Raw genomic sequence first — 24,443 nt, forward strand, 5'->3', positions numbered from 1 at the left:
TGAAAAACAAAACGGCGGTTTTGGAATCCACTGCACACACATAATACTACAGCTCTCTCTCTCTTTAAAGTCCTCTGCATTTATAGATATTAGAAAAAGACAGATATTGGAATAAGGTCAAACACAAGGAGCCCTGCAGATTTCAGGAAAAGGATATTTATTTAGATAAAACAGAACAATATTTGTAAGAAAAGTACAACAGTTGTATCAAACACCGACAATAGTGATCATCTGTGAAGTTCAGAGTGTTTAAGGTTTCTGTGGTGTTTGATGACAATGAAAAGGAGGATTCGCAATATAGGAGACAAACAGCTTAACAGGTTTGTTGAATATGATTTGGGAGACTTGGTGCAATTGTACTATGACACGGCAGAGATGGATATTTTCTCATAATGTACTAGATCATGTCATTATTTTGTGATAACAGTAAACATGCTCCATCTTTGAGGTCACCAAAAACTCAATTTCAGAACTTTCTATGTGTTTCACACGACATGATTTCCCCTCTAACAGTCACATTCATGCACAGGTAACAAAACGTTTGCCTCAACAAAGGCAACAACCAACTCCACCCGACCTATTTCTTTTACAAATCTTGATGACAACACATTATTTGACTCTATATTATTTGTAAAACAATATGCAAGTCAAATCACCTACATTTACCATGGTCAGAGAGTTGCAGTAAACACAATGGCACTATTCATAAACACTGGTCTTGATCAACTAGGACCTGATTTTAACATCTCTGCATGTATAAAAAGACATGAAAACACCTTTACAAACATAAACGGATAGGGTGACAGTAAAGTACTTATAAATAACAGAGAAAAGGATCAGATCAAAATTATATACATCCATTCAGGTGAAGCAGGACGTCTGAATACGTGCCACCAGACAGATGAAGAGTCAGTCATCAGCCTATTCAGTGAGGTAGAAAGACAAAGGAAAATTTTTTAGCATTAAGAAAAAGCATTGGGTACAAACAGTAGAGATCTCAGTGTTACGGCCTTTTTTATGTTTTGGCTAGATGGTAGTAAATGATGCAATCAAAAAGGTCAAAGATCAGTTTGACTGCAGCTAAAAAGATGGGCTTTATGTCTGACATTTTGGGGAAACTCCTGAATAAAATTCAAATTTCTTGAGACAGAGGTCCAGTGTTTAGGACAAAATACATCAGAAAAACCATACCATATCCCCAAGTTTCTTTATCTTCCAGAGCCAATACTTCTGTCTTCAAAAATGGTTATTTCAACCTAAAAGAGAGCAAGTTAAGGGACATACACAATGCTACATGAACATCTTCTAATAATAATAATTAACTAGAATTTAGTTAACTATGGCAAAATGTACTACCAAAATTTAAAGGTTGGGTAGAGAGTAGTTAGTTCAGAGATGGAGTGTAAAATGATCCCTACATCAACTAATAAGTTTGCCAAGCATGTAGGCGGAAGAGGCATTACCCAAATCTACCAGTGTTTACTTTTCTACCCCAGTGTTTACTGCCTTATGTTCACACACGGTGTGCCGTGCTACAGATTTGATCCTGAACAATTCTGGCTAAATTCTGGCCAAAACCCACAGGAAACACATGATTACGAGCTGTCATGTAGAGAAGAAAATCAACAAAAACAGACATACTCTTTAGAAACATGGGTTGAATATTGATAACGCTGATAATTCAATTCATGAAAACATTATCCAGGATAAGGATACAACTCTCAGGCCTCTTTCTATGGGGTCAGTTAACAGCAAGCCCCTGGGAGCATATACCTTCTCATTCTGGTCCTTGATGTACCTGGCAATCTTCTTTAACACCTGAACACATACAAACAGACAGACAGACAGACGGACAGAAACACACACATTTTAAGATAAACAGTGCTATGTGGATCTGTCTAACCCACCAGAGGAAGGCAAAACTATAGATACTTCTACTTTTTCAATATCATGCACTTGATAGTATTGAATGTACTTATCTTTATAATACATTATTATTATATTGTGATCAGATGTGTTCAGTGGGTTTTCTGGTAAAACACTGTGTGCAATTGTTGACTCAATAGAAGTAAAGACTTGTCCTAATACCAGCTTTACCTTTTCATAGTGTGTCTCCATACAGAGAAAGATTGTATAGGCGGTTAGACAAGCCAGGCAGCCCTCCAAATAAGACTTTCCCCCTAGTTTCTCTGCTTCTGCATACAGGTTGTTTAGAGCCAGAATAGTCTCCTCAAACTGCTGTTTGTCAAGCTGTAACCACACAAAGATTTAGACACATTAGTCACAATTTTTCATAACAACAATCATAACATCCATTCAAACACTGTACACACCCTTGACTCAAGTTCAGAGGGGAACTTGGTCTGGAACTTGCAGATGGTTCCTGAGCTGTAGTCTCTCTGGATGAACACTTTGGAGGAGACAGCTGGCTGCTGGAGGTCCTGTAAGCTGTGGGTCTGGACACAGAATCTGAGTTTAGGTGACTGTCCTTCGTGAAGAATATCTGTTTGTAGAGTTGTAACAGTAGCACCTACTGCAAGCTACCTACACTTCAACTAGGGAGATGTAAATCACTCATACTGTTAACATGTAGCTGTTAGCCAAGTTAATGTTATTGGCCAGAAGCTGACTTCGCCACATCTAAGGTCATATATTCTTATGATCAGATGACAACCAGAACCTTTGTTATGTAAACCATGTCGCTGATGGTCCCTGTATCAAATTATATAACACTGTTCTACGATCTGCTTATGATATGAGGTAACGTTAGCTAACAAGCTAGGTGACAACACGTTAGCTTACGTTTGCCGACCCATCAACGCCGCTGGAAAGTACGTCTATGTTAGCCTTTATCATCACCCAAATCAATAAATTACCTGTTAATATGTTAAATGTACAGGCATCTAATTACATGCCAGTCTTTAAGGACGAAAAAAGGACCCAAAAATCCCTACCTCAGCCATGGTGGACGATTCCCCCGAAGCTGCTGCGCATCTAGCCTGCTGTTAGCCCTGCGCGACTTCCGGCGTATAGTTTTCAGAATAAGTGTATTTTGAACCGAATAATTAATATGTGGATAATAATGTACATATTTCATACATGCCATCATTTGGATCCCTGTATGAGTGGAAGTTTATAACACTATATTGAATGTCAGGTAGCAAAGGTTAGTTTTATTGAAGGGGCACACTATCAGCCTAAATTAAATGTAAAAAAAAAGATCCAAATGTAAAAGGTCCAATGAAAAGTCAAAAAATAAAAGTTGTAGGTGTCGTAATCGTACTGCGGTAAAGAGAGCTGCTGTTTGCGAGTGTGTTAAAGCTAGCCGCTGTCTGATTTTCGTTGCGCTAAGTGCGCGAACTAGAGTAAATAGGGTAAGCATGGTCATTTAAAAAAAGTGAGGGTCCTAAAAGATACATATGGATTACGTGCTTTTGCTGTTAAGTGTTCTTCATGAAGATTGAACATTTTCCTCATGTTTTATCAGGTGTAAGTTTTATTTTATTTTAAGTAAGTATTTTTATTTTTGACGAATCCAAGTGATTATTTACTTTGATGTTCTCCTTAATGGCATTAAACCCAATCATTCCCACTGTACATGAAATGTTATAAAACACTCTTCGTTCTGTAGGGAGTCTGCTGTGTTTGTTTCTCATTTGTTTTTTTAGTGGGCTTTTTTTTTATTTTTATTTTTTGTTGGTTGTTAATAGTTGTTGTGGTCAGTAACTCCAGATATCTCCTATCATGCATGCAATCCAGAAATAATGTACTTATTGTGCTGTCTGACTTTGACCTTTCACCAAACTAATTCCTTCATAGGTTTGTTATTCATCATCATTCCATCTTCTTCCTGATTTCACTACAGCACTGATTTGTTCACAATGTGGAGAAATCTCACCTCAAAAATGAAAACTATTTACAGTATTCTAACTTTTGACCGAAGATTCGTGAAAAATAGAAATTCCACCAAAAACCAATAGAAAACAGGTGTGTCTCATTCACCTAGTAACCAAAGACATTGTGGCATTGATTTTGAGTCAACGGGTCAAATTACCTAGAAGCTATTGAATAAGACGTGTCCCTATGCAAAGTTAACAGGATGTATCAAAGGTGAAATTTAAGTGTCAAATGTTCAGTTTCCCAAAAAGTTCCTAGGAGTTTGAGCATGTTTCGGGTCCACTAGTACAGATTAATGACACTTTTTCCAAGGTTTCACATAGTTTGATATTCTGAACTTTGACATTGTCAAATAAATCTCTTTATAGGTTAGTTCATCTTCCTTATGCCTTACTCCATCACAGGTACACACTTTGTAACATTACACTAAGTAATGTGGCACATAAGCTATATGCATCTTTAAGGACCTTCACTTATGTCCTGCTTACGCCATTTACTGTAGTTCAGGCCCTAAGAAAAAACACTGGCTCACTTTACTGCAGTGTATTCATGGCCTCTCACTGGATCAGACTGATTTGACAGGCGTCACCTGTAGTACAGCATTTCTGCCAAAAGTTTACACTGTTTAAGTTATAAATGTAAAGCAATAGACATATCCATTTGTAGTGAGCATAACACTAGGGGGGTATTTTGAAGGCAGACACACCCAAATAGGAAGTCTAGAGTCCCAACAAAGGATGTTTGACGTAAAATGAGACGTCACTTCCTGTACAGCACATTTTTGAAAATACTTGGGAATCTGCAACTAGGTAAAGCCCGAGTAACTCGCAGTTTAGCACTAGATTCTAATATCTGTTGCAGACAAATGGCAATTATTGCAAAAGACATTCACACAAGGCATATTTAGTTTAAGTTTTTTATTGAATCATGGTCTTATTTGATTCATGGTTCTGTTCGCTGTATTTGGATTAGTCGAACAGACCGAAGCCCATGTCGTCATCTGATTCCTCAGACTCTTCCTTAGCCTCCTCCTTAGCAGCAGCAGCAGCTGGAGCCGCAGCCGACTCTGCAGCAGCTGCAGGTGCTGCGACAGCAAAAGCGGACGGGTCAGCCAGGAAGGCCTTGACCTGCGAAGACAAAAGGGTATGACATTTTTCATTTACAAGTTGTTTTATCATACAAGACTATCAGAATTGAGACCACCTAAAGCATCCTTATACAACTAGTTGATGCTGAAGGGCCATCAGAGACCAGGTGTCCAGTGGACTAAAGCCTTTTCCCTTTGTTTAATCCGCACAATAACTGCTGTGCTACACATCATATGGGTTAACCAATGGGATAAGATGTCCATACCTTGTCTGCCAGGGGGAAGGAGTAGTCTGTCTCCACAGCGACAGCCAGGACTCTCTTGTAGCCATTGATGACAGAGTGGGGCACAGAGGCCAAAGTGGGGTAACCAATCTCAAGACACACACTAGCGATGTTCCTCACACCCTGAAGAAAAAAAATTTGTCATGAGCAATTTGCAGACCACACCAAGTAAGGATTTTGTTTTACCATCATTAGGGGTGTCTATATGCACAGCATCTCACCTCCAGGAATCTGGCATGCAGGGAAGCCTCTGTGATGTCAAGCACCTCAGGACTGTAAACACTGCCATTGTCATACACCTGCTGGATGATGAGTCCGTAGGAGAAGGGTGAGATGTTCAGCATGTTGAGGAGCGTGGCCTCGCTGGCACCAACCTTGTCGTTGGTCTTGATCAGACTGACATCACTCTGGGGAGAGAAATGCACATTACTTAACACATCACACATTATACAATGTAGTCATTTTGACATGCATGCGTTTCACTGAAGTCTGAGAAACTAGCCTTTACAAAACACAAGGCAAATGTCAAACTCACCAAGATTTCAATGGTTCCCCTAGAGATCTTGGTGGTGATACCCAGAGCCTGGAAGAAAGAGGTCTTCTCAGGACCCAGACCAGTGTTCTGGGCAGGCACAGTCACATTACAAGGGGCGATGGCTCCAGCACGGGCAGCTGCAGGTACCTGAGGTATAGAGTGTGCAACAATTTAGTACAGTACTTCATTATTAGTCTTAAACAGGGCTGCCTAAGACACAACTAAAGTTTGTAATTCACTGTCTGAAACCTTACGTGCCTGGCAGTCAAAGGATGATGACGACAGGTATAGCGAGGAAACATGTTAATGTTTGCAGGGGGAACGACAAAGCAGCACCAAACAAGCTGCATTGTAACTTATCCTGCACATTGACTGGGTCATAAAATAGATGTAGGTTTCTAGATAGAGTTACTCAGAACTTAAGTTAATTCAGTCTTGCAATATTTTAAACCCAGATTGATGTATTCAGCAATTGGAGGATGTAGTGTGGCACTGTCAAATTACCAGAAATGCACCACCCCCCACAAAAAAAAAAAAAAGGACCTCTGATTTCAGCAAGAGTAGAGTCAAAACATTTTTTGCCAATTAACCAGACTAGTTTTGGCTACATGCACTTAACTGTTAACACAATTGACTCATTTATCGTTGACATAGTAATGAGTTGTATGGCCAACTAGTTGCGTCTGTGCCAGGCATTTGCACTCCTGTAGTTTGTAATTTGTCAGGATTCTCACCTTGTTTGCCAGCAGCAGGTCCCTGATCTCAGTCAGATCCTCCTTGGTGAAGACAAATCCCACATTTCCTTTAATGTGGGGCAGGAGCCTGTAAAATCACAGATTGACTGTTAGATATATGAACAAATCTGCAGTTTACCAGAGCAGCTAAGTTTCAGTGTCTGAAACCTTACGTGCCTGGCAGTCAATAGATGACGACAGGTATAGCGAGGAAACAGGTCAATGTTTGCAGGGGGAACGACAAAGCAGCACCAAACAAGCTGCATTGTAACTTATCCTGCACTTCCCAAACTCATGGCACAAGTAGAGAAAACTACTCACTTCTCCAAGGCTGGGTTGTTCTCCAGATGGCCGCGGATGGCTTTGCGCATCATGGTGTTTTTCCCCATGAGCACCACAGCCTTGTCGCGCAGGGACAGACGGATGGTCTGCATCTGCTTGGAGCCCACATTGTCTGCACCCACAATGAAGCATTTTGGATAATCATCCAGAAGTTGCTAAAAGAATACAAAGCATGTCAGCAAAAATAAATCTATTTTAAGAGTCTTAAATGTACAGTAAATTTGGATATTTGTAAATATAAACTTACGTAAGTCAAGCCCTACTTACGATGATTTTCATAAAATAGTTGGACTTCCACGTGGCCCTGTCTTCCCTGGGCATCTTTGCAGTGCTTCCAAGGATCGCTTAAGCAGCTGGTTTAAAGACAAGGTTGTACCTACAAAAGAGAAGAGTAGGTTTAACTAAACACAAATCAAAGTACATAGTCGTCATGGCGCAGGATGGCTGACATGCGCTCGACAGCTAACGTTAGCCGGCTAATAGCAGGCTAGCAATAGTTTAACAGGCCGCGCTCGCTTAAGAGACGTCACCGCACTTTTACAGGACTCAAAACACATCTTTAGGTGCTGTAGGCGGTTACAACTTTAATCCCAATGCCTAATTTGGTATAAATTTACTATACAACAGGCATTTCGTTTTCTCAAAGAGAGAGGGAAAAGTCCTTACCTAGTACACGAGGGTCGCGTGAAAGAAAGAGGAAGAGAATGGCCGCGAGAAGAATATATGTGATATGAGTGACCAATCACGATGGAGTGATGGGCGTCAGCTATACAGCTATTGGATGGTTGCTCTGCCCATCACCTCTGTTGCCATACTACCACCAATAAGAAGAATATCGCTAAAGCTAACGCTTTAACAAGTGAATCCGGTGTCAACATCAAGTGACAAACTTGATGTGTAGACAGATGTTTGTGTTTGTCGAACAGGTCAACCAGTCGACCAGCTGTAACTACAGTTCGCACAATTAATGGCGGTGTTAGCAAATTAGCTAACATTCTCGATAGCAGAGTAAGTGATGGCACAGCCGGATCTGCTGCTCCCGTCCGAAGTGTGGAACCACGTTTTTGGGTATCTGTCAGCGGCGGACAAGACCAGCGTCCGGGCATCCTGCAAGTATTTCAAAAAACTTGTGGACCACGGCTCTCTCTGGAAAGACTGGTCGGTAGTTCTGGATTTTCGACATCGCGCCTATAACAGTAAGTTCTGGTCTACTCTCCGCCGCAGGAAAGTCACCAGTGTGGTGATGAAGAGCAACAAAGCTAAGAACTGGAAACAGCTCGCCCTGTCCCTCCCCGCCCTCACCACTGTGGTGATAGACCACAGCTCCCAGGTGAGCCTCGACTGCTTAAAGGACTTCCCTCAGTTAAAACGCCTGGCCATCAGAAGCAGCTCCTCTCTTCTTCTGCTGGATGTCTCCACGGTGTGCCACCCCCAGCAGCTCACCCACCTCAGCATGTGTGATGTTACATTCCCCAACACGTCCATGGGTAGCTTCATTTCTGCTGTCTCCCGGTTCACAAATCTCACATCTCTGGTCTGTCATCATGTGGGAATCATTGGAGAGACCATTTCGATGATTCACTCCATACTTAGCTGCCTGCCTAAGCTGAAGCATCTCTCATTGTCCATACTGAACAGTCTCTTCAGTTTTCCCAGACCAAACCCAGGACCCTTAAAAGCTGGTGCCCCACCCTTGTCCAGTTTGGAGCTTATTGACTGCATGGATCATTTATTTCCTAAAGATGCAATGAGGCTGATGCCTTGCCTGAAGCGTCTCGCTGTTTTTTACAGCCACTCGCATCACGTCCCAGAGAGATGGCCTTTCCCCGGGTGTCACCTGGAAACATGGCTGAGTGACCTCCCTCAACTGTCAGCCCTGGTCATCGTCAAGGGCCCACCTCTTAAGAAGTATGTCACGGCCATTCCAGCCACAGTGACCAGCCTCACACTGTGTGTTGGAGGATTATCCTCAGAGGACATGGCAGCTGTGGTAGGGCAGGTACCAAATCTCCTGCACCTTCACATAGACCTCTGGCCCTCACATCTGGCAGCTCGCACAGCTCAGATCCCACAACTTTTTCCAAAGCTCAAAAGTCTCAAACTTCGCCACGAACATGTACCGGAGGAAGATTTCTTACAGCTGCACCAGCTGCAGGATCTGGAATACTTGGAGATTCTTGACAATCGCCCGAACCTCTCTGAGCTTACTGGAAAGCTCCGGGCTCTCACACAGCACAGACTTCAGGTGACAACCTCTCCACGCCAGAGAGATGTGTTGTCTTGTCCTTGTGTTTATCAGATGTATTGAATCCCTTTCTTTGAGCAGGCCAACTTTACCAGTTGAGCTGCAATGATTAGTTGTCATTTTCAAGCAAAATGTGTTTAACATTTGGGGTTCCAGCTTCTTATGTGTTCAGAATTTTTCTTTTTTATAAAAAGTCAATGATGAGTTTTCTGGTTTTGGACTCTTGGTTCACGTTAATAATCATCAGAGTAATCAATTTTGGAAATATTTGAGTTAAAAAAAATCTTTACAGCTCAAATTAATATGTGGTTTTGATTTCCAATATAATCGAATCTAGGATTTACCTCAAACTACAGATTTATCATATAGTTCATTTGGTTTGACTGATCTGGGCACCAGCAGTGCCTTGCCATACATCCCGCTGTTAACATAAATAAGTGGGTCCCAACCTGGGAGTTAACTTCTGACAAGGGGTCATAAGATAAATGTATTGTAGGGGGGTCATGAAATTACTACTTTCTCAAGTAAACATTCTTTTGATTTCAGGGACCATCACCCAAAGGTTGAAAAGCTGTAATAAACATCTAATGTCCAACAATTGATACATACACAAAATGCACCTTTTTAGTGTATCCTTTTTTGTTCACATTTAGGACATCATACAATTTTGTACCGTTCTTGTAAAACTGCAGCATTTATTTTTTATGCATCACACTCAGGTGAATTGTTCATTTCATTTCAAATGCAAATTAACATTTGTAAACTGTTTGCTACAATCCTAAGAATAATAAAAAAAAATTGAGCCTATGACTTTGCTCTGTGTGTTTGAATATATTATGAAAATCTTGTGTGCCACACATCTGGTTTGATGCAAAACACGGAAAAAGTTCAACAAACCAACAAAAGAAGACGAAAAGAAGAAATACATTAAAAAAATCACCTTTCAGACACAGCAATGTCAGAAATAAAGTACGTATTTTATTTGCAGCAGTTATAATAATCAGTCAGTAATCAGGACCCATACAGGCTTACACCCCACCCAAACAAAGAGCCAGTAAATCTTGTGGCTCAAGAACAAATTCAATTGGTAAAAGATCACATGAATGTCTCCATTTACAAAGTTCACTTAATCTCATTAACAATAAAAGGCTTTGATTCTTATATTTCCATGAAATCTTTGACAGAAGCAAAAACTATAAGCAGATAAATATACATGGGGAAAGAAATTAACTCACAGCTCCTGTCTATCTTCCCCTGCTACTTCCTGTGAATCTGAATCAGCTACGCGTGTACACTATACTGTCTGCTGAATAACTCAGTGCACAAGGCTTCTCCTCGGCTTGTCTAATACAGTGTAAACTTTTAACATGCACCCCAGCAGATAAAGCCTCTCCCAGAGTTCAGCCCCACAAAGAGTCAAATCACAGGAAAGGTTGAGAACTCCACAGTGTATAAGACCTTATTGCATTGACACATTTGGCACAAGAGCAAACATCTCATAGTAAAAATAATCTTAATGTGGATACTGTCTATTTACTCCTTTCACACCTAGTGATCAAAATGAAAGACAAGAAAAAATAAAATAAAATCACACATTGTCTCGAAGTGGCAAAAAGAGCTGCAAATAAAATCAAGATAAAAGGAGTCATTACAGATTTTGCTAAAGGCTCGGCCCTGTAATGGTGCATTCTGATTCCTGACCAGCTGACACTGACATACAGCTCCCATCAGTGAACCAAGCTCTGATATCAGCTCAGTCAGCGTGATCATCGCTGCCTTTCCTTTGGAAGTCTGACACACTGGAATCCAAGCTGGTACGTGCTGTGTGTGTGTGTGTGTGTGTGTGTGTGTGTGTGTGAGTGAGTAGGGGGTAAAACTACGGTTATCAGCCTACATGCCAATAGAGCCAGCTCTTTGCATATCAGTGTGAGCACGAACAGCTCAAAAATATATATATATATTTTTTCATCAAAACGGCGACAAAACACAGTTCTGTCACGAAGTCGAGCATATTACAGGTATACAAATTCAGATTCTGATTGTAACGGCGACTGGCAGCAAGTGCTGAGAAAAAACTCCAGATAAAAGAAAGCATGCATCTAATCCAAATGCACAACCACATTATTAAATCTCGAAACAGCCATATTGTTAGATTTTAATACAATGATAGAGTCACAGGAGAAGCAATGGTGAGACACAGAAACAATGCTGAACTGAAGCATTATTCATACTTTAATTCTTCTAGTTTCAATCTGCGTGGTAATGTACAGCAGTAAGATCAGCTTTATTTTGGCTTGTTTTAAAATGACACCCTCAGTTCAAAATTAACCATAGTACACATATTCTAACTGACCTGCTTTCATTATGAGCGGCAAACATTTAACTTTTATTTGAATGTAAATGACACAACACACACTGTGCAGTGGGAAAGTAAAAACGGAGTTCCAAGTTGCTACAGGAATTGTTTCATTAAAGTTAAAAGGGCACAGATGTGATTGTAATGTTTGCTGAAACTGAGAAAACATTTTCATAGTACAACAGTAGAAAAATAAGGACTGGCTAATATTTTTGCCGACTCCTGTAAAATGCACCTTAAGACGGTCTCGTCAAGAGATCTGTGGTTGGAGTGTGCGATGGGTGTGAACTGTTTTTTTTGTTTGTTTGTTTTTTTAAGAAGAGACGAGGACCGAGGGGTTCAGTGTGAGTCTGTATCTGTGTACATTTCGAGTATTTAATGGTTATTTTAAATGGCACCTCAAGAGCTAGAAAAATACATCTTTTTCATAGATTACACTCATTGGCAAGCACAGGGTATTCAACACTCAACAAAACTGCTTAAATCTACTCTCCATGGTCCATGCAATCAAGCAGTTGTCTCACATCTCCATAAAACCACCATATGGTGCAAGGTCTAGCCCTGCGATGGGGGAATTAAATCATTTACAAATCAGGGCTCCTAACTTGACCCTCATGTGATTATATATGTACACACGCACAAAGGGGAAATTATTCTTTGCTGCACACAGGAAGGAAAAAACTCTAAATAAAAATCTCTTTGGGCTCTGTTTAAAAATGTCTTTAGCAAAAGTATGAAATGCCAAGCCTGAGAGGTTGGATATCCAGGGAAGTCCCTTCAGTGTCAATAAAAGTCAGACACATTCCTCACCCTTCTGATGTCATCCACCAGCACATCAACGCCCTCAGTCTGAAAAAACACTTAATTGACTAATACATGCTAGACATGTGATGGCACACACATCCACACGTGCATTCGGACATGTTAGTAACGAATAAGACGCGTGTACGCACATTTGTACTCAAACACACAGTCTAACTGAAGAGTTTGATGAAGCAGCCTTGGCAGTAGGGCTTATCATTCTGCTCCTTGAAGGTGCCTTTGTTCAGCTGCTTCAAGCAGAAAGCACACACAAAGTGCTCCGGGTGGAACTTCTTGCCCATGGCAGTGATGCAGCGGCCGGTGATGGGCTTCTGGCAGCCGGAGCACAGCGAGCCACGCCGCTCGTGGTAGTGCGCCTCGCAGTATGGCTGGCCGTCGTGGTCAAAGAAGCTGCCGTTAATGAAAGGTGTGAAGCACTCCTGGAAAATCAGAAGAAAAGAGGGAGAATTTATGATGATGGGTCGACACAAATTGTTGAGGCCCATTACGGATAGAGTCGAGTGACTCACCCTGCAGACGAAGCACTCAGGGTGCCAGAGTGAGTTGAGAGCTGAGATGTAGTTCTCCAGGATGGCGCGGGCACAGCCACCACATTTTGGGGCAAACATGTCGAAGTAGTCCTTTCTGCAGAATGCCTTTCCATCCTTCTCATGGAAACCTAGAGGGCAGCAAAGATGCACAGAGACTCACTCTGTAAGCTTCTTTTCATAACAAAAATGCAACACTGCTTTTTTTTTCCAAAACAAGACAGGTGTTATGTTATTAATTTATGAGCAGTCTGTACCCTCTGGTCCAAAAAAGGCTCCGCACTGGGCACAGAAGAAGTGCTCTGGATGCCAAGTCTTGTCCAGAGCAGTCACTACTTTCTGTGAAACAAAGGAGAGCCGAATGGTCAGTCGTTCAATGGTGTGGCCATAAACAATAAGGGAAAAGGTGGGTCCTCATGTTGTATAATCATGTATGTTTGACATTATCTGAGAAAGTATAACATCAGAAAGTCAGAGGCCAGGAGAGGGCAGGCAGAGTCCACAGAGGCAGTGTGGGAGGTGCTGGAATGTTACGACTGTTGGAACATGTTTTCCACTGATAGCCTCACTCATCGAGGGTCTGAGCAAAGATGGTGTCATATGCTGGTTTGTAAAGCCCCTTAAGGTAAATTGGGATTGTGACTTAGTAGATTTATGCATTTTAATTTTAGCTGTCTGAGTATTGCCTGACCACTGTGACTATCACTGCCATGCACCAGTACACTGTTTATTAAAAATGTGAAGTCTAAGATACTGTGATTTAATTGCTAGATACCAAAACATTGTTTATTAAAAGAGCTGTACATATCCTGTTGATAAATGAGATTGGTTGCAAGCTTTAATCATTTTTATGAGGGGTTAATACATTGGAGAGAAAAGCCAGGATATGAGAAAGAGCACAGCTGCATTCATGGTGGACAGGCCAAGGTTAAAGATAACACTTGTTTGGCCCAGCAGTGTTGAGGTGACACTTAGGGAGTCAGCCAATAAGACTTAAACAAGTGCAGGATGTGCACTAAGACAAGAAAGGGAGTTTTTTTTCTCAACAGGGCGCTGTCTCCATGGAGTGAAGGGATCGTGTTGCCAAGGGACCAGCCCCTTGGCAACACGATCTAAACCACGGCTCCACCCCACCTGTTTAACCAATGAAAGTTATTCACCTTATCTATCTGCTTTAACCAATCAGAAATCATACATCTTCTGTAACTGAAAATACAAAATACATTGCAGAGAGTAATTGTGCATCTTTTTCTGGGCGATTGGTTGCAGTTAACAGCTTCGCTGCCTGCGATTTTTCAAACAGAGAAAGTCCTTGATCGATCAAGCTTTACTTAATGATACAAGTCTAAATGAATGGTAAAACTGTACGGTGTGGTTTGTCTTCTCTCAAATAAACAAATATGCCTGACAGATTCTAGGATATTAAAATGCATTTAACTTGACACATGATTTCAAAACACGCTCAGTTTCTGTAGCAGGGTGAGAATGACTTACTGTGAACCACTCCAACTACCCCACTATGTGTGAGAGCACATGGGATTCTTGGCTGTGCCACCAGGGGGTGCAGTGATGAAAAGTACAGGTTCTTTTGGTGGGTGGGGGGCAAATCTTAACATTCATCATCTTTATGGATAGATACAGAACAACTAAATTTGAAACGCAACATGTTAATGAGTTTTTTAACAACTGAGCAATTCCCAATCAAACACTATGGGATATAAACATGATCATCTATATTGTGTCCAACATTAAAAGTATTTTATGATTTTCTTTATTTAGGAATTAAAAGAGGATGTCAGATGGACGGACAGACGGACACACAGACAGAACAAACAAACTTGGAAACCTTGGCAGTGACACATGTTGGTCTTTCCCAAGGTTATTGCCCAGTGTCTAGTTCCTTCCCTACTTCCAGGCACTGTGTGTGTGTGTGTGTGTGCGTGTGTCTTTGCGTGAGCTGAAAACCCCCAGTGGGAGTGTGTCACTAAGGATAAGGCTGAGCGCTGACAAGTGAGAGAAGAGAGTCAGATGCATTGCGATGGACATATGACTTACTCAGTCAGCATGTCCGAAGCAAATAGAAGTCCTTCAGTTCTACAGCCTCTTGGATTGTGTGTGTGTGAGACTCTCTAATAAGCTGTCCATGTCTGCTTGAGAAATAAATGCAATTTCCGACATGTAGTGATTTTTCCAGGAAGGCCTTAATCCATTAAGTTATGAATAAATAAATATCATTATCCAGCCCCCCATGGTACCCATGCTAATGTATGTGTATATGTGTGTGCGTGTGTGTGTTAATGTATGCATTACTAACATCCAGAATGGGTCCATTACAGTAGTGGCATCGTGGTGAGAACAGGTTATGGTAGTCCTTCTCACAGTAAGGCTGCCCGTCCCTCTCAAAGAAGTTCCGGGAGCCTATCTCCTCCTGGCAGTGGGTGCACACAAAGTGCTCGGGGTGCCACGTTCTGCCCATGGCCGTCACCACCTGGTGTGGGGACACAGCGCATTAAATTAAAATGAGCTTCTGAGGGGGAAAAAAACTAGCTCAGCAGAGAAAATCAATGCAGCCTTGCATGCAAGAAGCGGAGGGGATACTGCCAACAGTGGCAGGTGCAGATGTCATACAATTTTTACATTTTTTAAACATTTATGTTTATATATTTCAAAATAACCCCAGTCCATTTAACAGAAAGCAATATGTCTGTGCTTCTTTTAAGTCTCAAAGTAAGAAGGCAGGTAAATGTTACAAAACATAGAACAGAAGTGTCAGGTTTTATATTCCTCCACTTAATCTGCCAATAAAATAAAAGCTGAAATATTGTTAGATTGACTGGCCTGAGCCTTAAGACATCAGCACAGCCTGAGGTATGATGAACAATCCGTTCAACCTCGGAATATAAATCTGGAGTCCAATATTACTTCAAACCACATTCTCAACAAAAAAAAAGGCTTAAAATCCGACTTCTTTCATAAAAAATGGTGTTTGGTATTCCAAATGTTGTTTTACTAGTTAAACTTTGTGTCTTAGCTACAGATATCACATGTACATGTTTATCCAAAAGCACTGAAGTTTATATTCAGTTTGTGCACCAACTGAAGATTTGTTTGAATGTGTATTGACTTGTATGTGCATTCAGTGTTATCATCACCTGGCCTACGATGGGTTTCTTGCAGGCTCCACAGACACCTTTAGCCACTGTCTGGACTCCAAGTCTGTTGAGGTCGGACTGCAGGCTGCCCAGCATGTTGTCCAGTTTGTTGGCAGGTTTGGGAGGACCGGTAGGGGAAGTCTTTCCCTGGGACTGGATCTGATGGAGACAGAACACAAAAGTGGTTTCACTATAGCATTCAGATGTATGACGAGTGGATAAAAATAACAGAAATGTGTTTCTGCTTAATAGCATTCAGTCAGAGGTGTTGAATCATAAACATTATTACTTTTGCGGTCATAGTTTATAATGTCTTTGTGTTGTTGCAGTGACCACTGTTCTTTATCAAATCAGTGTTTGGCATATTTTCGTCATTTGGATGATTGTTTTTTTTTTTTTATACTTACCTCCATTTCATGTTACATTATTTAGTAAACCTAACATAACTCTACATGTTACTTCCTTTGTAATGGTTCATTACAATAGTCTTATCCTGAATTGCTGGTAGTACAACAAACTGGGGTGGGCGATCTTATCACAATATCAAAATCTATTCAATGGTAATCATGATCTGAGATCTAATATGTGATCTTTTTCCTCAAATTTGACTTTAGCCAGACTTGACATAGCCTACGAATCCCTCCATTTACACCACTGAAACACAATTTGCATTAAAGAGAGTTCCATTAAGGCACAAGCTCCTAATCAGCCTTGCTCCTAGGAAAGCTACAACTCACGTTTCATTTTTTACAGTACATCATCCAAGAAAGAGCAATTTATCCATTAAACGCACAACTCAATTGGTTTTTTCACATAGCAAAGATATGTAGTAGACCCATTTGTGACCCATTCGAGATGAATCAGGGTCTAAAATCATCAGATCGCCCACCCCAAACATCATGCAGGCGATCTGACATGTGAGATGACATAGAAATAAATTACTAAAACAAGCAAATGGATATATTAACCAGGAAAAAATATGTTCTCATCAAAACTAATCCATCAGTCCTTTGATGATGACATTCTAATATCAGAAGTGTGTGTGAATGTGTGTTTGGCTCCGTCCGGCTACTGTAATGTAAGCAAACACAGACCTTCTCAGATGGTGGGGTTATTGGAGCTTCATGACTCTTACATTCCTCTGAGAGAGAAAATAGCATCTCTGCTCCACGTATTCTGTCTCACACACGCACAAAAATGACCCAGCTTACCTTTGACCAAATAAAGTAGCCACTGGGCCTTTGACCTGAATGCCATCATTTTCTAGACTTCATGTCAATCATCTAGAAGTCTTCATCTAAACCAATTCAATAAAGACAAAACAGATTCTAAAAGAGGTGATGGTACATGGCACTCAACTTCAACATGCTGGTATCTAACCTAGTGGGGCCTGTTGACGGAAGTCCTGTGGGAGATGCTATAACTGTGGTGGTAACTGTGCTGTCATGTGGCAGATTAGGTTTCAGTTGCACTGCAAGCCTTCCATTCCTGTGCATGGCAGGACAGTTAGTGTAACGGGAACATTGGGGGGGTTACACTCCTCCTGGCCCTAAGCTCTTAAACTCTCCTCTCTCCACAGAGCTCTTGGCGCAGTCAGATGTCAGAATTAGAAATGGGGCTCAGTCTTGCTAGCCTGAATGTCAGCACCAGTCATAACCTGGACTGACTGGATTTCAGACAAAGCTTTAAAAAGGTTACCTGTCACAGCCGGGCGTGAAAGGACGCCGAAGGGTCGAAAACAGAGCCGATGACCGGCCATGTTATGTAGCTCACATACATAAAGAGGTGCAGTTGCTTGGATTCGAACACATACACTCAAGGAAATAACTCAAAGTGTAAAAGAAAGTGGTTTGAGAGCATGAGGTGGTTTGAGTGTATGAGGTGAGAGAAAGGGAGAGGTAAAGAGAGAGGTGATCCATGCCTGCATTGGAGGGAAGATGAGGTCGTACTCAGTCTGACAAGCCACTGATACAAAGACCTTGGGGGGCGGAGGTGGCGTGATGGGCTTGGGAGGGGGGCTAGGTGATGGAGGAGGGGGTTGGACAGGTGGAGGTGTGGGCTCCCTGGGAGGAGGTGTGGGCTCCTTGGGGGGAGGAGGAGTAGGCACCTTGGGGGGTGGAGGGGTAGGTTCTCGGGGAGGGGGAGGGGGTCGGAGGGGGAGGAGGTAGTGGTGGAGGTATCTGCTTGACTGGGGCTGGCTTTTTGGGTGCTGGGGGAGATTGCTGAGGGGGGAGGACTTTTCTCTGTGGGGCAGGAGATTCTGGAGGGAGGATGATCTGGGGGAAAGAAGGGAAAAAAGGAAAGAGCAAATAGAGGAGAGCAAACAGATAATACAAAAAAGGGGTCAGAATGAAGGAAATGAAATGGTAATAGAAAGAAAGTAAATTTTTTATGGCAATTTGATGAATCATCATATATATTTACTAATTGCCAGTTAATTTCTTGACCATAGGGCAAACAAACAAAACCAAACCCTCAGAGGGACAAATAATTCCTGACTCTAGGTCTGACTTGACCTTCCGTGCGCCTTTAATGTCTACCTTATCCACAGATGGATTCACCCCTTCTTCCCTTGTTCGCTGTGGGTTGGACATAACGATGACTCCCTCTGTCATCCAATCATCGGGCGGTTGTTTGCGCCTGATGCTCCGCTCCGCTCGACCAATTCCCAGTTTCCCCTGCAGCTCCTCGATGAGTCGGTCTTGCGAGTTGCTCTTATTCACAATTATCGGTCCCATTTTTCGTCGCAACATTCCCTCCCTGTACATTGGGTGCACGTTGCAGGTTTCTTTGGTGCGGCGGATCACTGACTTGAGCTAGAGAGTAGATGATATGAGGAGGTGTGGGAAGCTGGGTTTGTGTCATTCACCGCAAAGTCCATGTTGGGTCACAAACGCAAGCAGGACAGGCCCAGCACAGGACGCCTCATTCAAGTGGTAAAAATGCTCAAGCACTGGCTCCAAAATATACCAAAGTGTTCTGGAGGTTTTGTCAGGCACTCCAATCAAATTTAGCTGCAGAAGCAAATCACAGCCTTCCATTCCATTCAAATTCATTCTCTACAGTGAGGTCTACTTGAAACTACTCAGGTATCTGTGGCACGGCATGCTGGACAGCCAAAGTCAAACAACACAGGTCTATCACAAAATACTTCAGTTCATTTCAATCAAATGTGCATGTTCTTGGTGCGTCTGTGCATTAGCAAAGAAGAAAGATATACATTGGTGATTCAAAACACATTTTTTGCATCATCCAATCGTTGCGTAAACATGAGAGGCCGGGCCCTGTGAATAACACAGCGCCGTCAACTGAGGCAAGTGGAGACGTGCGGAAACATCCTTTCAGCAAAGCTTTCAACATCAGCCACAAATAGTCTCTACAGGGCAAATTCTCCCTTAAGCCATTTTGCAATTGCTATGCAATGACACCACATGCATCACACCACATGGATGGAGGAATCTTTCCTCATCAAGACACTTGTGTTGTTGTACTTTTGCACAGCTCCTTGTGTACTTGTAGGAGCTGCTCTCCCAAAATAAGCTTAGTCAGCAAGTAGAGAAACACTCCTCGAACAATTATCTGGTACTGCCATTCTACAATTACCATCAGAGATAATCGATATCTTAGGCCACATGGCCAGGTGAAAAAAAGACCACATGGGGTACTAAAGCCTCTCAAGTTTTATGCCAGCAGCTTATTTTGAGAGAGTCAGGTTGAGCGTCCTACTTGGCCAGAGGCTGATAGTCTCTCCACAGCAGAGGGCTGCTGTGAGGGCAGCTCCAGCATTGCATCTGGTGTCCCGGGGCAGGTGGAGGGGGTGAAACACTCGTCCATCCAGCTGGACTCAGTCATGGGTGTCAGGGTTCCCTCTCGACTGAGATCGGGGTAAATTCCGTCATCCTCCTCCCAGGACCTGTAGTCATCTCCAGGCATAATGAAGGCAGGTGGCTGGTTCTCACTCAGTTGGGTGGTGTCGGCGGTTAGAAGTTTGTTTAAAGCATCATCCAATAAAGGCTCCCGACATGGCCATGTTAAATCCAGTACATCACCTCCCTGCCTTTCTGAAGGGGGGGGGGAGAGGCTTTTTGATGGTACAGCAGCAAGCTGAACTGGTGAAGCTCTGGGACTGCTAGTGCTCTGAACTGAGTAGATTTTTCTGGTGACTAAAGCAGGGCTCTTGGGAACTACAGTTTCAGTCTTTGGAACCGTTACTGGACTTGAAAGTCTTGGGAGTATTATTGGGCTGGTATTCTTTGGCAATGTTTCAGGACTAGAACACTTTGGTACGCTTGTGTAGGGACTTGCGGTCTTTGGAACAGGACTTGAAAGTCTTGGAATTGAAACTGGACTAGCACACTTGGGAACTGTATCTGGACTAGCACTGATTGGGATGGTTATCGGACTTGACACAGCAGGGACTGGCACTGGACTTGCACTTTTTGGAACTGGACTTGCTAGCCTAGGAACTGTAACTGGACTAGCAGTCTTCAACTCTGTACTGTGACTTACAGGAACTGGACTGTTGTTTTTATGGATTGGGCTTGGACTCTTGTCAGACTGACTTAGACTGGAGAATTTAAGATCAGGTGGACTTGGACTCTTTGCTTTAAGAATGGGACTATGGTTCATAGACACTGTGACAGGACTAGGGCTCTTCGAAACAACTACTGGACTTGAACTCTTTTCAAGTGGACTTGAGACTTTAGTGACTGACATATGTGTAGGACTGTTGCCCTCAGTTTGAAAAGGGGGATTTGCAGTCCTAGAGATACTTAGACTCTCCACATGAGAGATCTCAGAGATGACACTGCCACTGTCATCTGACTGTTTGATCTGGGAGTAATGAAGGCTCTTCGACGAAGCAATCACTACATTGGAACAAGATAAAGCTGTAGGGGTTGAACTACCATCTTCATCGATATGAAGTTCCAGTGGAACAGGTGTACAGGAGGGAGTATTGAAACTCGAAGGTAGAAGAGTATCCACTGAACCATTAATAGGATTTATTGATGGGGTGGTTCCTGCTTGTACAACTGGTGAATCAGGCCTAGTCAGGTCTACAGCCTCCTGATTCACAGACAGCTGAGAGCCTGACTGAATAGGGTGCAATAATGTAAAGTATGTCCAAACAAAGACAAGACATACACAGTAGTGGAGAAAAGAGAAAGAGAGTAGGGAAAACAGGTTGAGAATAAGGGGAAGGAACTGAAAGTTGTCTCACACACAAAGCCAACCAGGGGCAGAGCTCACTCAACTGTCTTAAGAAATCGTTCCTAAAATACCCTTATCTTAAAATAAAGTAAATAAACTGGATCTATACATATGTTGCCCTCAGACATCCTGGGTCAGATAGAACCACTTAGAATCAGTAGAATGGACACAATTTCAGCAAAACTCATCATCGTAATCTTTATAAAGATAATATTTATTGCTATGTGTTGATAAGGGAAATTATACTGGATTGCATTATACTTTGTTGTCAATATAAGTAGATTTTGCAACCCCACAACTTCCTCTATGACTGCAAACTCACTACAAAATTACTGCAAAATTGCACATTCGTACAAATAAAGCACACAAAACTAAAATGTCATCTGGTATACAACTTTGATCATGTATGACACAAGTGTAATCGTATTCTATTTCAAAGTTGGCAAATTAGTAGTCAGTTTTGAAATATTTTGTTCTAACTAAAAATACGGCCAGTCCAAATAAAGACCAGGGTTACAAAATAGTTCAATTGAGGTAAGTCAAATCAATATGCCATTTTAACAAGCAAAAGCTTTCGGTTGTAAGTGAAATATATAATATTATCTATGATATTGTGGAAATACTGAAAAGACACTTACAGTATGTCAATACTAAACATCTGCAGCACAGTCTAAAGGAGTTGCACAATTACAAATATAAACACCATTTATTACTTCCACAAAGCCTTATGACCCAACATCTACCCAGCTCTGAGGCATACTCACATTGCTTTGGACTTTGAAGTCAGACAGGGAGGCCATTAGCTCATCCAGCTCTCGTGTGGCAGAGGAGGCAGACATTCTGGCTTGCTGCTGTGCTGGTGTTTCCTCTTGTCCATCTAATTGTTCATCCGACACAACCAAAGGTGTAGGACTGAAGAAGAAAAGTAAGCAATCAAGTAAATGTTTGGGCTTTTCACATTAAACATTAATACCTACTTTGAATTTAACGATGTGTTGCTTACATAGGTGAGGGCACAGAACTTTCCAGCTCATCCAGAAGGCTCTCTACGCTTGGTCTTACGTCCTCTATTCCTCGAGTTGCCGTACTGCGTTTGGGTTTCTCTAGTATAGGTGGTGCAGTCTTGCCTGCAGTTGAGACTCCATTCTCATGGATATTGTGGATGATGCTGCTTGCAGGCAGCGGAGGTGCTGCTTCTTCTGTTATAGAGGAAAAATGCTGAATGAATTTCCTTGCAATAATTTCCTTGCAATAATTTCTTGTATTGTTAACACCAAAACACAGTGGAGAGAAGGGTCAATACCACAAAAACAGAAGTGCCAAATTTAGACATATATCTGAGTTTCTTTGGAGAAACATTGGCATGTTATATAAACTGTAAAATAATCTCTTCAGTTACCTTCTGTGGGGAAGGCAGGGGTGCTTTGCTGGACAGCGTTAAGCTCCAGCAGCAGGCGGTCCAGCTCAGACAGGTTGTTGCCCAAAGATGAGTTCATGGCAACAGCTGATGACTCACTGCTCTTCTGCTTATTAGGGAAACTGTGCAGAGTGGAGACAAGAACCAATATTTAGCATCAACCGAGCTGTGGACTTAGAGGGTGGCTGTATTTCCATACTGGCATCTTTTGGACAGTGTTTATAGCTCACTAATGAGTCAAATGCCAAAATGAAAAAGATGTTAAATTAAAGTCTGTGTGTGAGTCAGTAAAACATTATGTACCCACTTTAGTGTCTTCCTGATAGTTGGTAAAATAGGGCTAGAGTTCCTTCCCATTTGAGGGTACAAGTTATTGTAAGACCATTTATAAACTGTTGATCCAACTAACAAGACCTACCTGTATACGTGGTCCTCTTCACCAATTGGTTGGGTTGGACTACCGCTATCTCTCGACCAGGGACTTCTCTGAGCTGAGCTGAAAGACTGCAGACAGGAAGTGAAGTTAATACATAGAGTTCCCAGAGAGACCATTAACAAATGAAGAAACTAATTTGAATTTTGTTTATAGTTAAATTAAACAAAATCTTGATCAAATTGCATGTGTGGGTTTTACCTCTGTTTCATCTAGTCCGTTTTGCTCAGAGGGCGTGGGTGGGACTTGGGCTGGAGAGCAGCTGTCTTGCTGGGCCTGACCCCCGACAGGGAAGGAGTAGGCGGTCTCGTCAGACAGGAAGAGTGGACGCTTGGAAATGTGGGATGTTGTGGACTCAAGGTCCGCCAACAAAGCATCTATGGAAATACAAAACACAGATGTAACATCACGCTGAAGCTAATTATGTTCTCAGACAGGATCAGGTGACAGAAAAGCCAACAAGTATAGTAAGACAACAGGGTTTTTGTCAAAATGTGTAGGTTTTTGCTGTTACATTTTTAATGAAGTGGCTGTCCATTAAACCAGGCCAATTATGGTTCTTGTTTAATTCCATTCTTTCAGCTTTTAGATATGCTCTTGTGCATGTAAAATATCTAGTTTAAAAGGTCCACGTCAACAGATTCTCCTCTCTCCCAGAAAACATTGCTCCTGAAACGCCTCGTCAGTAGTCCCGCCTTTAATTCTTTGACACACTACATCACAGTCGAGTGTAGTGTGTGAGACAGTCAGTGATTTAACACAGCTGATCTGTTGTTAGCAGTTCTAGTTCAGGCATGTGGGGGCTGACCAATCAAAGCAGACTTGGAATTTTGGAGAGCAGGGCTTAGGAAGACAGGAGCTGAAAACAGAGCATCTCTGACAGAGGGGTAAAACTGTGCTGCGGCGCTGGACAGTGTGACAAAACTGATGTGTTTGGGCACTTCAGAATGTAAATCTATTCTAGTAGTAACTCAAATAAAAGTATGAGCCTGAAAATAAGCATAATATGTCTCCTTTAAAAATATTTCTCGCTGTATGAGCCAGTGTGGACAGTGTTGCAGATTAGTAAACAGACAATATTAGTTTTACAGGATTTTTGTAAGTAACTTAATTTTTCAGGTATCTAATCCACTGCATTAACCTAAAACTGATCCTTTTGTTTGGTATACATCATTTATTTCTCATTGAAATTTCCAGAAAATGTATACCATGATATTAATCACCACTGCAAAAAAAAAAAAAATCCAGAAACACCAAACCCTTACAACATTAGGATTCTCTACTTTATATCTCGTATTTGGCAGTTAAAACTTGCAGCTGCACTCTCAGAGGATTAAAAAATTACAGCGTATTTCGCAATCACACATGTGTGCTGACTGACAACAGGGGTGGTGGAGTTGT

The 24,443-nt window shown here is 41.9% G+C and overlaps 3 protein-coding genes across 5 annotated transcripts in view; all 3 read right to left on the bottom strand.

Moving 5' to 3' along the window:
- Positions 1 to 140: 140 nt before the first annotated feature.
- golga7 (golgin A7) lies at positions 141 to 3,064 on the bottom strand. Its single transcript, XM_030420513.1, has 6 exons — positions 2,955 to 3,064; positions 2,334 to 2,456; positions 2,098 to 2,250; positions 1,717 to 1,818; positions 1,192 to 1,256; positions 141 to 921 (listed from the first exon to the last, which is right to left on the bottom strand). The coding sequence occupies exons 1-5, from the start codon at positions 2,961 to 2,963 to the stop codon at positions 1,209 to 1,211; spliced, it is 435 nt and encodes a 144-aa protein (XP_030276373.1). The 5' UTR covers positions 2,964 to 3,064; the 3' UTR covers positions 141 to 921; positions 1,192 to 1,208.
- Positions 3,065 to 4,799: 1,735 nt separating this feature from the next.
- rplp0 (ribosomal protein, large, P0) lies at positions 4,800 to 7,691 on the bottom strand. 2 transcript variants are annotated; one of them, XM_030420511.1, is made up of 8 exons: positions 7,546 to 7,691; positions 7,147 to 7,255; positions 6,859 to 7,034; positions 6,538 to 6,625; positions 5,804 to 5,950; positions 5,490 to 5,675; positions 5,251 to 5,391; positions 4,800 to 5,024 (listed from the first exon to the last, which is right to left on the bottom strand). In XM_030420511.1, exons 2-8 carry the CDS (start codon positions 7,198 to 7,200, stop codon positions 4,866 to 4,868), a joined length of 951 nt encoding a protein of 316 aa, XP_030276371.1. In that variant the 5' UTR covers positions 7,201 to 7,255; positions 7,546 to 7,691; the 3' UTR covers positions 4,800 to 4,865. The 2 variants fall into 2 exon arrangements, with proteins under 2 accessions (XP_030276371.1, XP_030276372.1); XM_030420512.1 differs by lacking the exon at positions 7,546 to 7,691 and having other exon boundaries at positions 7,127 to 7,261.
- A 2,389-nt stretch (positions 7,692 to 10,080) lies between these two features.
- The window catches only part of pxna (paxillin a), a 29,693-nt gene continuing 15,330 nt past the window's right edge, over positions 10,081 to 24,443 (bottom strand). Inside the window, exons 2-11 of one of the 2 annotated variants that reach the window (XM_030420504.1) lie at positions 23,244 to 23,419; positions 23,028 to 23,113; positions 22,592 to 22,731; positions 22,196 to 22,391; positions 21,957 to 22,104; positions 15,982 to 16,140; positions 15,144 to 15,317; positions 13,087 to 13,168; positions 12,812 to 12,960; positions 10,081 to 12,721 (exon numbers count right to left, since the gene is read on the bottom strand). In XM_030420504.1, the coding sequence (XP_030276364.1) occupies positions 12,455 to 12,721; positions 12,812 to 12,960; positions 13,087 to 13,168; positions 15,144 to 15,317; positions 15,982 to 16,140; positions 21,957 to 22,104; positions 22,196 to 22,391; positions 22,592 to 22,731; positions 23,028 to 23,113; positions 23,244 to 23,419 (1,577 nt within the window). In that variant the 3' untranslated portion in view covers positions 10,081 to 12,454. Of the gene's footprint in view, positions 12,722 to 12,811; positions 12,961 to 13,086; positions 13,169 to 15,143; positions 15,318 to 15,981; positions 16,141 to 18,157; positions 18,798 to 19,707; positions 21,076 to 21,956; positions 22,105 to 22,195; positions 22,392 to 22,591; positions 22,732 to 23,027; positions 23,114 to 23,243; positions 23,420 to 24,443 lie in introns of those variants that run through there. The other variant, XM_030420503.1, reaches the window with a different exon arrangement.

The sequence above is a fragment of the Sparus aurata genome, chromosome 6 (genome assembly GCF_900880675.1).
Source record: "Sparus aurata chromosome 6, fSpaAur1.1, whole genome shotgun sequence".
NCBI lineage: Eukaryota > Metazoa > Chordata > Actinopteri > Spariformes > Sparidae > Sparus > Sparus aurata.